The sequence below is a fragment of the Trichechus manatus genome, unplaced genomic scaffold, assembly GCF_000243295.1.
Source record: "Trichechus manatus latirostris isolate Lorelei unplaced genomic scaffold, TriManLat1.0 scaffold00040, whole genome shotgun sequence".
Classification (NCBI taxonomy): Eukaryota; Metazoa; Chordata; class Mammalia; order Sirenia; family Trichechidae; genus Trichechus; species Trichechus manatus.
This window is the reverse complement of record NW_004443976.1, coordinates 10,652,293-10,665,913: the sequence shown is the minus strand read 5'-3', so window position 1 is coordinate 10,665,913 and position 13,621 is coordinate 10,652,293. Positions and strand designations below refer to the sequence as shown.

The following is a 13,621-nucleotide window of genomic DNA, read 5'->3' as shown; positions in this document are numbered from 1 at the left end:
ACACATCGGCAGATGCAGCTACAAGCCCAGGAGCTCCGAGAACTGCCGGCTTCTAGACCTGATTGGGTCAGCTCTACTCTGTCCCCTGGGGTCGCTATGAGTCAGAATCGACTCGACAGCAACAGGTTTGGTTTTTTTAGACCTGAAATAGACAAAGGATTTGCCCCCAGCGCCACACTCTGAATTTGGACTTCTAGCCTCCTGAACTGTGAGAAAAATCAATATCTGTTCTTTAAAGCCACCCACTTGTGGTATCTGTGTTACAGAAGCGCCAGGGAAATCCGCTCATCACCACCCTCCCACACCCCATAGCTTCCTCTGGGACACCTCTGGGCTTTTCTAATCTTCCTTCCTTTCCTTACAGATGAGTAAACTGAGGATCATAGAGGGAACGGAGTCCATCTAGTGTGACTCAGTAAGTGGAAGGAAGTGCCAGGCCTTGAACCCAGTTCACATGTTGTCTTAGTTATCTAGCGCTGCTATAACAGAAATACCACAGTGGATGGCTTTGACAAACAGAAACTGATTCCTCACAGTTTAGAAGGCTAGAAGTCTGGATTCAGGGTGCCAACTCCAGGGGAAAGCTTTCTCTCTGTGTTGGCTCTGGGAGAAGGTCCTTGTCTCTTCAGTTTGTTTCCTGTTTCCTTGAAGAGCTCATGTGGGCTGGCATCTATCTTCCCCCATCTCTGCTTGCTTAATCTGCTCCTTTTATATCTTGTAAAAGACTGACTCAAGACACACCCTACACTAATCCTGCCCATGAACATAACAAAGACAACCCATTCCCAAATGGGATTATAACCACAGGCGTAGAGTTTAGGATTTACAATGCATTTGGGGGACATAATTCAATCCATAACACCTGTCCTGTGCCTCTCACTCAAGCATACCTGCCAGGGGTCCAGTGGGACACCCGAGTTCAGGTGAAGTGTCAGGGGAGTGGAGCTCTCTGGACGGTGCTCCCAGCTCTGGGGAACCATAGCTTTTTTGTGCCTACCTGCTCCTTGGGGACAGTGTCTACTGGTATCATCATGGGCATGTGGCACTTACGAGACCCAGGAGGCCAGTGGCTAATCCACTGTGCTATTCTGACGTCGAGAAAGTGTATCCTTCTTCCAGATGTGTGGAACAACTCAGGGAAGGGGACAAGGAGCACACACACACACACACCACTCTTTCCAGCCAGCTGCGCACAGAGGAGCCTCTTTCTGCAGAGGCCCCAGCTCGGCACTTACAGAGCTGCTCCTTATCGGTCCACAGGTGGAAGGTGATGTGGGGGCTGGGCAGGGGGATGCTTGGTGGCCGGTCCTGGAGAGGGTCACCTGAAGGAAGGAGCAGTCTGTGGAGATCACAGACAGGAGGATGATGGGATTCTTCTGTGCCCTCCCGCCCTCCCCAGCTCCTGCTAGGGACCTAAAGGGGGGTGGCAGAGACCGTCTCCCTCCCTACCTGGTCTGGCTGAGCCTTCCTTACCATGTGGCTTCCCTTCCTTTCCATCTCTGCCACAGTCAGCTCATCCAGGGCCTAACATTGCAGCTGTCACCCCCTGCACAAGAGTTCTTAGCGGTTCCCTTTTCCTACAAACTTCTCAGCCCAGCATTTAGGGCCCATCACAAACCAGCTGCGTGTGCTGTTTTTTCCACCCTTTTCGCCCCGGGCTGCCCCCCTTGTCCCGCACCCCACCTTGTGCTGTTGCTGAGCTGGTTTTCCCAATGTTCCCTCAACTCCCTGTCTGCATCCAGACCAGGAGGACAAGGCCTCTGTTTCTCTCAGGACCTCTGCAGTATCTTGCACACAGTCGACACTCAATTAACATTCACTCCAGTGTGTGGTACAGAAGAGACCTCAGCAGCAAAGTGCCAAGGGCAGCAGGAACTGGGGCAGACCAGGGCCGGTCCCTGCTCCTGCCCCTCCTCCTGGAAGCCTTCCTGACCGCTGCCCTCCCAAGCAGACCTTACTGTCTACATGTCAGGCACACTTCACGTGTAGCCTTAGGGTTTGGCTCTCGTTCGTGTTCCTGTTTAACTTCCGCACAGCTGTGGCTCCCTCCCTAACGAGGCAGCAGGCTTCCTTGTGGGAGAGCAACCAGCATTTACGGAACACCACCTGCCAGGCACTGTTCTACTCACCTTATGCACGGTAAACCATCTGACCGGATCCTGCCAACACCCCTGGGCAGCAGGTACTACTATGATCCTCAGTTGACAGAGGAGGAACCAGGGGCACAAAGAGGTTAAGTAACTGGGCCAAGGTCACAGAGTAAGAGGCAGAGCCATAATTTAAGTCCAGGCAGCCCAGATCCGGAATCCAATGTGGTCTCTTAACCACAATTGTTGGTATTAGTTGCTGTCAAGTCAGCCCCTGACCTATGGGTGACCCCATGCACCTGGTCCTGAGCCATCCCCATGATCAGCTGTGGATCAGACTGTTGTGATCCATAGGGTTTTCCCTGGCTGATTTTCAGAAGTAGATCACCAGGCCTTTCTTCCTAGTCCATCTTAGTCTGGAAGCTCCACTGAAACCCGTTCAGCATCATCGCAACACGCGAGCCTCCACTGACAGACAAGTGGTGGCTGCGCATAAGGTGCGTTGGCTGGAATTGAACCCAAGGGGTCCTGAGTGGAGGGTGAGAATTCTGCCACTGAACCACCACTTTTCCCATCTTAACCACAATACCTTGCTCTTAACCACTATCCCACAGTGCCCCCTGTAGGAGCAAAGGCTCAACAGGTAGGCTGGCTAATCACTGAGAAGTCCAGGTGGCAGACAGAGGTCTCTGAATGTGACTTGGATGGTGGCAGTGGGAGTGACTCAGACTGGGTCTTACCCGGTCCATGCAGAGTTACTGCTGAAATTAGCAAGTGGTGCCCATAGGGAACAAAGCCCAGATGTGCCCCAGGGCTTGTCCCAGCTTCAGGAACGATTCTCATGGGTGACCAGAGAGAGTTTAGAATATTAAAAGAAAACTGAGAAGATAGAGAGGGTCTTTAGGCAGGGGTCCTCCTGCCAGCCTTGCCCTGACTTCTGCAGCCTCCACCCTCCCTGGGGAGAGGGTCTCAGCTGCCAAACTGGAAACCTGGGACTGGCATGCAGGCCACTGCCAGTGGCTTCCAGTCCTCAGCCCTGTGCCCAGTAACTATGGGTGCACAGCCCGTGGCTGGATGTTCTGAGACATGCTATCTGGCAAATGTCATGTGTACTTTGGGCAACCATGAAACAGGACACAGTTCATGACCACCCTGTAACATACAGAAAATAGATATTCTGGGACACTTCTCTAGGCTAGTTAGGATTTTCCAATCCAAATGGGCCTGTTTCCCACAGTGTCACCGTGTATGGCATTATCTTACAAAAATGCCATTGGAAAGAAAGTGTGCTGAATAAAAATCCATGATACCCGACATAAGTGATGTTGACTCATCTGCTGTTTTAGGTGATCAGACCTTTGGGTATTATAGCACAAACCACTTTCTATCAAATCGACTTCAACTCATAGCAACCCCATGTGTGTCAGAGTAGAACTGTGCTCCACAGGTTTTCAATGGCTGATTTTTCAGAAGTAGATCACCAGGCCTGTCTTCTGAGGTGCCTCTGGGCAGACTCGAACCTCCCACCTTTTGGTTAGCAGCCAAGTACATTCACCGTTTATACCACCCAGGGCCTCCTACTATATAGCACAGTGGTTAAGAAAATGGATGGCCTGGGTTTGAGTCCTGACTCTGCCACTTACTGGCTGGGTGGTCCTGGGCAAGATGTTTAACCTCCTTCACAGTTTTCTCATCTGTAAAATGGGAATAATAATCGTTTTTGTCTCATAAGTTTACCGTGAGGATTTAATCCATGTAATATATTTAAACATATGTAAAGTGCTCAGAACAACACCCGGAGTATATATAGCAGATGCTCTACAGGTCTTAGCTGTTATTATCACCAAAATGAGATAAGATGTAGCTTTCTTGCACTAGACATGCCTCACCTTTAGCCAGGTCACAACCAGCCCATCACTGCCTGCCGTACTTATAACCAAGGGCGGCAGATTTTGGCCGAGCGGGACAGTTTGCTGAGCTGGCTTGGATTCGGACCTTCTTAGCCCCGAGCCTGCCAAGTTCCTGGGCTGTCCCTCAGTCCCCACTCTCCCACCCCTCCGCCTGTACCGCGACGCCTGGGCGGGGGCAGCCTGCGCTTCTTTCTGGCGCCCCCTGCGGGCCCGCCGCCCCAGCAGCGCCCTTGGCTGGTCCTCGGGCCGCAGCCCCCACCGTCTCCGCCCGCAGTCAGGGTGGGACCTCGCTGCCTTTCGCCCGGTCCGCAGGTCACTTACCGCCGCAGCGACCCCTCGCGGCCGCCAGGGGCCCCAGCAGCGAGCAGTAAATCTCCTCCAGCCTCTCCAGGTGACCGGCTCGGCTGGGGCTGGGCTCATTAGCCATTTGCTCCACGGCGGCCACCACAGCGTTGAAATACCGCTCCAGGGCGCGGCGAGGGCTGGCCTGTCGAGGAGGGGCGTCAGAGCCTGGGTTCCGACCCAGCACCCACCCAACCCAGCTGCTAAGCCAAGTCCAGGGACATGGACACCCAGCGTAGCACCTCCCCTCTGCCTCTGGGGGGTCGGATGGGACCTCTCTGCGGAAGGCTTCTGGGCCGCATACTCAGGCCGGTACTCCTGCCCGATGCCTGGTTTTGAGAGACAGCTGGTGCCCTATGGCGTCTGTAACCCAGAGGGGCGGGGATGGCCACTGACTCCACCCCTTTGAGAGTATCACCAAGCACTTGAAGCGGTGTTCTGCCGCTACTGGGTGTAAACTGCAGGAAGGCAGGGATTTTGTCTGTTTTGTTTACAGCTGCATCCCTGACATCTAGAACAGTTCCTGGCACATAGTAGGTGCTCAATAAATATTTGTTGAATAAATATTTCCTAAACTTCTTTTGTTGGCTGGGAATTGAACCTGGGTCAACTACTGAGAATGCAGCTCTGTGCACCACCATACCACCAACGCTAAGCATAACAACGATTGTGAGGATGGCGCAGGACCGGGCAGTGTTTTCGTTCTGTTGTACATTGGGTCGCTATGAGTCGGAACCGACTCAATGGCACCTACAGAAGCATTCAGTTCTTATATGACCTTGACATAGCACCTATACTATTACTTACTCTGTATTTTTCTTAAACCAGCTCACTTTTTTGGTTCAAAATTATTTCGAAAGGAATCTATACTGCCACTCTAAAAAATAAAGCCAGAGTCGCTTGTCATAAATAGAAAATATCTAAAATGAATATAATTATCCCAGAGCACTATTATTAAATTCTAGCTAGGTACTGTTGCCTGCCAAGGTTTTGAGCTCGAAGCTCACTTCCTCTTTCTTAAAAAAAAAAGGAGAGGTTAGGGGCATAGGGACAAGCTAAGCCTTTCCCTTAATGGAAACAGAAGATTTGAAAGAGAAAGGAAAGAAGTTTCTCCCTGTGTCATTCAGTATTCCAGCGGCACAGCGAGACATCCTGTGAAGTGCTGCCTTGTATCATGTTCTCTGGCTCTGTTCCCCGGCTCTGTTCCCCCACGCCCATCCCACCAACAATTAACCGCAATCTCATAACTGAAGACGCGGGAGCCAGAACAAGCGACCAGGCCAGGCACACCAGGGCTTGCTCTAATCTCAGTTCTGGGCTGGGGGTTTGCTAAGGTGATGTCTTATCTCCCTGGGCCAAGGGGGAGTGGGTCATTCTGACTAGCTATGGGTCAAATAGTTGTTGAATGAACAAATGAATGCAGGGAAGTATTGACACGAATATGTAGTCAGACTTTGAAGGGGCAAGAGGGAGCATCTCGTCTTGTTGCTTCATTTTATAAACTCCCCACTACTTAACGAATATTTACTGAGCTCCACTATGGGCCAGGCACTGTGCTGGGATACAGCAGTTAACAAACAGGCAAAAATTCCTGTCCTCATGGAGCTTATAGTGTGTGTGTGAGAGAGAGAGAGAGAGAGAGATAACAAACAAAATAACTAAAATTCCTAGTATGATAGATAACGGTAAGTACTGAAGAGAAAAATAAAACAGGTAAGGGGGATGTGAAATTTGGGGAAGGGGCTGAAATTTTCAATAGTGTGGTCAGGGAAGCCTCACTGAGAAAGTGACTCTTAAGACCCGAAGGAAGTGGAGGAACATTCCAAGCTTAGGCAACAGCAAATGCAAAGGCCCTGGGGTGCAAGTGTGTCTGGCATGTTGGAGGAACAATGCCGAGGCCAGTGTAGCTAGAGCAGAGAGAATGAGAGGGAGGGTACAAGAGATAGGTCAGAGAGGAAAGCAGGGGGTGAGGACAGATCATGAATCTTGTAGGCCGTTGTAATGACTTTCGCTTTGATTCCAAGTGAGATGATGTAGTCAGACTGGTGGCTACTCAGATTCCCACCTTCAGGACTGAGGCACTCATTGCCTCAGCTGCTGAGAGTGCTGGCAGCTGATAGCTCTCCACTGGGTCCCTCTCCAAAGTTGTCCTCAGCTGGAGAGAGACCCCTCTCCCAAGGTCATGTTCCCTTCCTGAGATAGTCCACATTCAATGACTAGCTGATGTGGAGATATAAAGGCCTGGCCCCCTCGTCCTAATTCAGGGCAACTCTGAAAGGTCATCTCAGCTCCAGAGCTTGCCCCAGAATCAGCAACTACATTCCAGCTCAGTGTCTCCCTCTGCCCAATCCTGCGCCCTTCATGCCCCACAGGCGTCAATCCTGAGAGGGCTCCCCAGTAAACTTCCTCTGAATCAGAGGCTACTTCCCAGGGAACCGTGTGACAGATGGGGAGGCACAGAGATGCTGCGCAGAGGAGTGGCGGAAGCTGACTCCCATTTTAGCAGCTGCAGAATTGACACTAGGTGGCTAGGGCAGGAGCAGAAGCAGGGGGACAGGAGGCTGCTGCAATGATGCAGGTAAGAAATGACAACAGCTTAGACCAGGGTGGTGGCAGGCTAAGTGGAGAGAAGTACTTAGATCCCGCCCATATTTTGAAGGTGGAGCCAACAGGAAGGACTGAAGGATGACCCCAAGCTGTTTTGCCTGAGCGAGTGGAAGAACAGCATGGGCGTGAGCTGACATGGGGAAAGGCTGTGGGTGGAGCTGTTTCTAGAGAAATGAGGAAAAGAGCAAGATTAGACCCCCAGAAGCTGTGGTTGCTCAGAGCCATGCTGCCAACCCACAGGAGAGCTAGCTCTCAAAAATGAGTCTTCTGACTTCCTTCCTTGGCCTCGTCCGCATGTCCCTCCAGAAATCTCTGGCTTCAAGGTTAGCAAGGAAGCCTCACCTGGTCCTCACACCCCTGACCCCACATGGGGCAGCCCTACCTGGAGACTTTCTTACCTCCAGTGCCCAGAACCTGGTACCAGAGGGTCAGAGAGGGGCTGTCCCAAGCCGACATTTCAGTCTCAGGACCTTGCAGCTGGTCCTGCGGACACTGCAGAGACCAATCTCCTCCCTACCTGGGCTTCAGACCAGAGGCCTAACTAGGGGGTGGGGGCAGGTAGAGCACTGTGTCCTGGGCATCCTTGTGTGCTTGAGGTGAGAGCCAGTTAGTTTCTACTGGCCACCACAGTTTCCATTGCCAGCTGTGAGAGATCATTCAACAATTGACACTAATTGCCGTGGGCGCTATTTTCCAGAGTTAGGCCCCTTTCTCAGACCCAGGTTCTCAGCAGACAGGATGTGGGCTGGTGGTCAGACAAGGCCTCTCCTCTGGGCTGGTGACTGGCTGAGTCATCTCTCCTGGGCCGCACTTGATCTCAAGCAGCCAAGGTACGACTGGGAAGAGCACTCCGGAAGCTGCCTCAAGGGGCTGAATTTCTGAGAGGGGAGCAGGGGCTTGGGGAGGAGGTGGGGAATGGTGGTCAACAAGAGCTGGAGAGCCCAGGCCAGGCTGATGTTGATGAGCCTTAACATCCAATGGGGGAGGGGACATGCCAGAGGACCCCTGAGGACCCCGCCAGCTCTAAGCTTCTGAGGGTTTCTAAGACCAATGACGCATTCCTTATAGTCTCTCCCTGCTCCTCTTCTGCCCTTCCCCCAATTCTGTACACACACAAATTTAGAATCTGGATAAAGTGGGTTCTGGATAAAGTGAGGTGGAGGGGTGGGGATATAACATTTTGACTATGCGTAAAAAAAATACAGGTTTTACTTTCTGCGTTTCGTTTTTCCACTGCAAAGTAATGTGTGTGATAGACCTGGTAGTTCTGACACTGAACCCCACCCTATTCCTGACCTGGCATCTCTCAAACCTACTCCATTCCTGATACCCTCAAGGCCTCATCCCTAGCCTTATCCCTGAACTCCAGTGGCCTCCAACTCAGGGATGGAGTAGGGCTTGGAATGGCCAGTGTTCCCATGTCACTGAGTAAAAAAAATCAGTGTTCTTACATGTTGGACTTGGTTGTGTCAAAATGGCACCATCAATATGCCCTGTTTTGTGAGCCAGAAATGATCACTAGAGTCTCTAAAAGGGCAGTAGGAGCTGCTGGGTCAGCAGGCAAACTCTGAGTCAGGAAAGCTCCTCCCTTCCCCACCTGCCCAATAGCCATAACCAGTTGCCAAACAGGAGGACAGTGTCCTATATTAGGGGAGATCGGAGTGCTAAAACCAAGATGGGGCCCTAGTGTGTCCCACAAGTGAACCTTGTGTTTAGGACCAGATGTGTTGGCCTGGCTTCCTGAACAGGATGAGAGTGTAGGCTGATTCCCTTTCCCAGGGCGTCTTGACCCAAAACCCATCCCATAGGAGCTGATGGCCATCAGCACATCCCTCCCCTGTGCCCTGAGCAGATGTCAACATTCCCAAGAACTGCTTAGCTGAACGTGTACATTATACAGCACCTGACCAACCCCGCTTCTCTACCTGCTCCTAGTGGGGTGGGAACGGGGTCCCTCTTCTGCAGCACAAGAGGGGTGTGTGCAGACCATCATCCCTGTGTCAGCTGCTGCAGGACAAAAGGACAAAAGGAAAGAGACCAATGCCCAGTACTGAAGCTGGCCTTGGTCTGTCTCTTCTCTATGTAAGTAAAGTGTTGTTTCATTAAGTGCCTGTGTGTGACTCGTACTTTTTTGGCAACCGTAGACCTTGGTTTGACAGTTCGGCACAGCGAGCAGGATCAACACTTAGGTATGAGTTAGTGGGGCATGGGAGCATTTCTACACAATGCAGTTGTGTGCTGTGAACGCCCCAAAGGGAATGTTATAAAAGGAGGGGCGGTCAAGAACCCTCAACAGGGCCAAGCCAGGGGCTAACCACAAGGGATGGTATTCTAAAGATGTGAATGGTGCCTTTTGAGGAAAGGAATGATAGAAAATAGTAAACATGGTCTAAAGAGCGACATCAAAACCCAAAAAACCCATTGCCGTCGAGTCGATTCTGACTCATAGCAACCCTATAGGACAGAGTAGAACTGCTCCATAGGGTTTCCAAGGAGCAGCTGGTGGATTTGAGCTGCCAATATTTTGGTTAGCAGCTTGAGCTCTTAATTACTGTGCCACCAGGGGGAGAGACACAGCAGTACATAAAAGGCACCCACCAAAGGGAGGATCCAAGATGTAGGATCCAGAATATGAAGAATTCCTCATGGGAAACAACAGGAGGAAAAGCAACCCATCCAATGTATTTTGATGGACAAAGCAGGGTCTGAGTCGTGGGCTGGGAAAAAAACTGACACACCATTTCCTGGGACAAGAGAAGCAGGGGATAACTGAACCCTCGAAGGTGACCTCTCTCCCTGGGTGCCTACCCGCTCCTGCAGTGGCAGCACCACAGCCCCAAGTCTTAGCAGCTCAGAAACTTAGCCACCATTTAGTCCAGGCTTCCAGGAGTCTTTACCACATCACCCCACAAAATGGTCCCCTCTGACAGTCATGCACCCACTGCTCCTGGGAGCAACTCCCCACCCAAGAAGTCCAAGCACCTGGTGTCAACCCTTGACAAGAAAATCTCCAACCTACTGGATCTCTTGGGCCTTGTATAGGGGCTGAGGTTGAGTCAAAGAGACAAGGCTAGGAAATAAGTGTTGGAAACACCTAGATGCCCAACATAGGAGCAGCAGATCGGTAGATAAGTTACAGCACATTCATGAGAGAGAATATTGTGCAACCATTAGAAATACATATTTTCCAAAGAGTACTTAACTGACACTGGAGAATAAACATATATACATGCACATGTTGTTGTTAGCTGTTGTCAGGTTGGCCCCTGACTCATGACAACCCCAAGCACAATGGAAGGAACTGCTGCCTGGTCCTGTGCCATCCCCATGACTGGTTGTGGACTGGAACATTGTGATCCATAGAGTTTCATTGGCTGAATTTTGGAAGTAGATTACCAGGCCTTTTTTCCTAGTCCATCTTAGTCTGGAAGCTTTGCTGAAACCTGTTGAGCATCATAGCTACACGTAAGCCTCCACTGACAGAAGGGTGGTGGGCGCACATGAATTGCATTGACCAGGAATTGAGTCTGGATCTCCCACATGGAATGTGAGAATTCCACCACTGAAACATCAACCAACCAAAGCAAACCTGTTGTCATCGAGTCGATTCCAACTACAGTGACCCCCATAAGACAGAGTAGAACTGCCCCATGGGGTTTCCAAAGCTTTAAATCTTGACAGAAACAGACTGCCACATCTTTCTCCCACGGAGCAGCTGGTGGGTTCAAACTGCTGACCTTTTGGTTGGCAGCTGAGCAATTAACCACTGCACCATCAGGGCTCCGTATTGAAACATCAATGCACCCTATATTATGCATATATGTATATCTATATGTTATGGATTCAATTGTGTCACCCAAAAATATGTACTGTAACCCCTAACCTCTATGCCTGTGGTTATAATCCCATTTGAGAATAGGTTGTCTTTATTATTTTAATGAGACAGGATTACTGTAGGGTGTGTCTTAAGTCAATCTCTTTTGAGATATAAAAGACATTAAACAAGGAAGCTAGGAAGTAGAGATGGGGGAAGAGAAATACCAAACCACATGAAGATTGCCCAGGAGCAGAAGATCAGAAGAGACAAGGACCTTCTTCCAGAGCCAACAGAGAGAGAAAGCCATCTCCTGGGGCTGGAACACTGAACTCAGATTTCTACCCTTCTTAACTGTGAGAAAATAAATTTCTGTTTCTTAAAGCCACCCACTTGTGGTATTTCTGTTATAGCAGCACTAGATAACTAAGACAGAATTTGGTTCCAGAAGAGTGGGGTGCTGCTCTAACAGATATCTAAAATGAAGAAGCAGTTTTAGAATTGGATAATGGGTAGAGGCTGGAAGAGTTTCAAGGTGCCTAATAGTAAAAGCCTAGATTGCTTTGAAAAGAATGTTGGTAGAATTATGGATGTCAAAGGTAATTCTGGATAAGGCTCAGAAGGAAGTGAGGAGAGCTGTAGAGAAAGACTGTAACATCTGAGAGAATATATATGGCACCAGCAACAGAATAGTGCTAGAAATGTGGACACGAAATTTGCTTCTTAAAATGAGATTAAACTCATGACTGATGGATCTAACCAACTACCATGGCAGAAAACCCATTAGCTTAGATTGAAGGGGTCAGAGACGGGACAAAAGGAAAGAAACTATCTGCCTCTTGGAATTCTACAGGCAGGAAACAGGCCAAAGGAGGTATGTCTGTTGGCCTCCAAGAAAAAAGAACCATCCCTGAAGCAGCTTGGAGATCAGCAGAATTGTTCAAAGGAGCACCGAAACCAGTACCTTCTCAGTTTCGAAGGGTGAGGCCGCGGTCTCCTGAATCTCCAAGGGTGGGGCCACAGCTTCCTAGGTTTCAAAGAGTCGGATCTTCGTCAACTGGGTTCTGGAGTGTGGGGCTGCCATTAAAGTGTGCCAGGGGGTTGGGGCCGCCACAGAAAGCTGAGGGGGAGGGGCTGCCGTGCCTAAGGGGCAGAGGTATGGGGCCTGCTGGGGCCACGGGGGTAGGCTCGACACTCGGAGGGACTAGGAGAAAGGGGCTGCCCAAAGCTGAGGGAGCAGAGTTGCCGTCCCAGTGGGCCTAGAAGGCAAAGCTGAAGCCCAGGGCCAAAGGGTCTCCACCCAGAATCCAGAGGATGTGGCCAACACCCAGAGTCTGGAGGGCGAAGGCATTGCCCAGATGGTCTCAGAGAACAGACGATTATTTTCAAGCCTTGAGATCTAATGTAAATTGTTCTGCTGGGTTTTGGACTTGCTTGAGGCCTGTTACCCCTTCTTTCCCTCCAATTTCTCCCATTTGTAATGGAAGTGTCTACCTTGTGCCTGTTCCACCATTGTACTTTGGAAACAGATAACTTGTAGTCTAGATTTCACAGATTCACAGATAAACAGGAATTTTGCCCCAGGATGGAATATGTTTAAAGTCTCATCCATATTTGATTTAAATGATTCAGATGAGATTTTAGAATTGAAGTTGATTTAAGACTTTTGGGATGATGTAATGGGGTGAATGTGCTTTGTATGTGGGAAAGACATGAATTTGGGGGGACGGCACATGGTGGAATGTTACGGATTGAATTGTGTCCCCCAAAAATGTGTCATAAATCCTAACCTCTATACCTGTGGTTATAATCCCATTTGGGAATGGATTGTCTTTGTTATGTTAATTAGACAGGATTAGTGCAGGGTGTGTCTTAAATCAATCACTTTTCAGATGTAAAAGAGATTAAAGGAGCAAACTGGGAAGTAGAGATGGGGGAAGAAAGATGCCAAGCCACGTGAAGATCACCCAGGTGCAGAAGCTCAGAAGAGAGAAAGTCCTTCTTCCAGAGCCAACAGAAAAAGCCTTCCCCTAGAGCTGACTCCTGAATTCAGACTTCAAGCCTCAAGGAATTGATGGAATACCAATTGAGATGTTTCAACAAATGGCTGCAACACTGGAAGTGCTCACTTGTCTATGCCAAGAAATTTGGAAGACAGCTACCTGGCCAACTGAAAGATCCATATTTGTGCCCATTCCAAAGAAAGGTGATCCAACAGAATGCCAAAATTATAAAATAAAAAAAACATTAATATCTCACACAACTAAATTTTTGCTGAAGATAATTCAAAAATGGTTGCAGCAGTACATTAACAGGGAACTGCCAGAAATTCAGGCTGGGTTCAGAAGAGAACGTGGAACAAAAGATATCACTGCTGATGTCAAATCGATCTTGACTGAAAGCAGAGAAGGCCAGAAAGATGTTTACCTGTGTTTTATTGACTATGCAAAGGCATTTGACTGTGTGGCTCATAACAAATTATAGATAACATTGTGAAGAATGGGAATTCTAGAACACTTAATTGCACTCATGAGGAACCTGTTCACAGACCATGAGGCAGTTGTTTGAACAGAACAAGGGGATACTGCGTGGTTTAAAATCAGGAAAGGTGTGCATCAGTGTTGTATCGTTTCGCCATGCTTATTCCATCTGTATGCTGAGGAAATAATCTGAGAATCTGGACTCTATGAAGAAGAACAGGGAATCAGGATTGGAGGAAGACTCATTAACAACCTGAGATATGCAGATGACACAACCTTGCTTGCTAAAGTGAAGAGGACTTGAAGCACTTACTGATGAAGATCAAAGACTACAGCCTTCAGTATGGATTACACCTCAACATAAAGAAAACAAAAATCCTC

The 13,621-nt window shown here is 49.4% G+C and overlaps 2 protein-coding genes across 2 annotated transcripts in view; both read right to left on the bottom strand.

Moving 5' to 3' along the window:
• LOC101352786 (phosphoinositide 3-kinase regulatory subunit 6) overlaps nt 1–1,339 on the bottom strand; it is a 39,393-nt gene extending 38,054 nt beyond the window's left edge. The window contains exon 1 of the mRNA XM_023731073.1: nt 1,236–1,339. The gene's annotated coding sequence lies outside the window, so the exon portion shown is untranslated. The remainder of the gene's footprint in view (nt 1–1,235) is intronic.
• Nucleotides 1,340–3,624: 2,285 nt separating this feature from the next.
• Nucleotides 3,625–13,621, bottom strand: part of LOC111820491 (phosphoinositide 3-kinase regulatory subunit 6-like) — a 13,056-nt gene continuing 3,059 nt past the window's right edge. Inside the window, exons 4-5 of the mRNA XM_023730988.1 lie at nt 4,319–4,484; nt 3,625–3,781 (exon numbers count right to left, since the gene is read on the bottom strand). Of these exons, the coding sequence (XP_023586756.1) occupies nt 3,684–3,781; nt 4,319–4,484 (264 nt within the window). The 3' untranslated portion in view covers nt 3,625–3,683. The remainder of the gene's footprint in view (nt 3,782–4,318; nt 4,485–13,621) is intronic.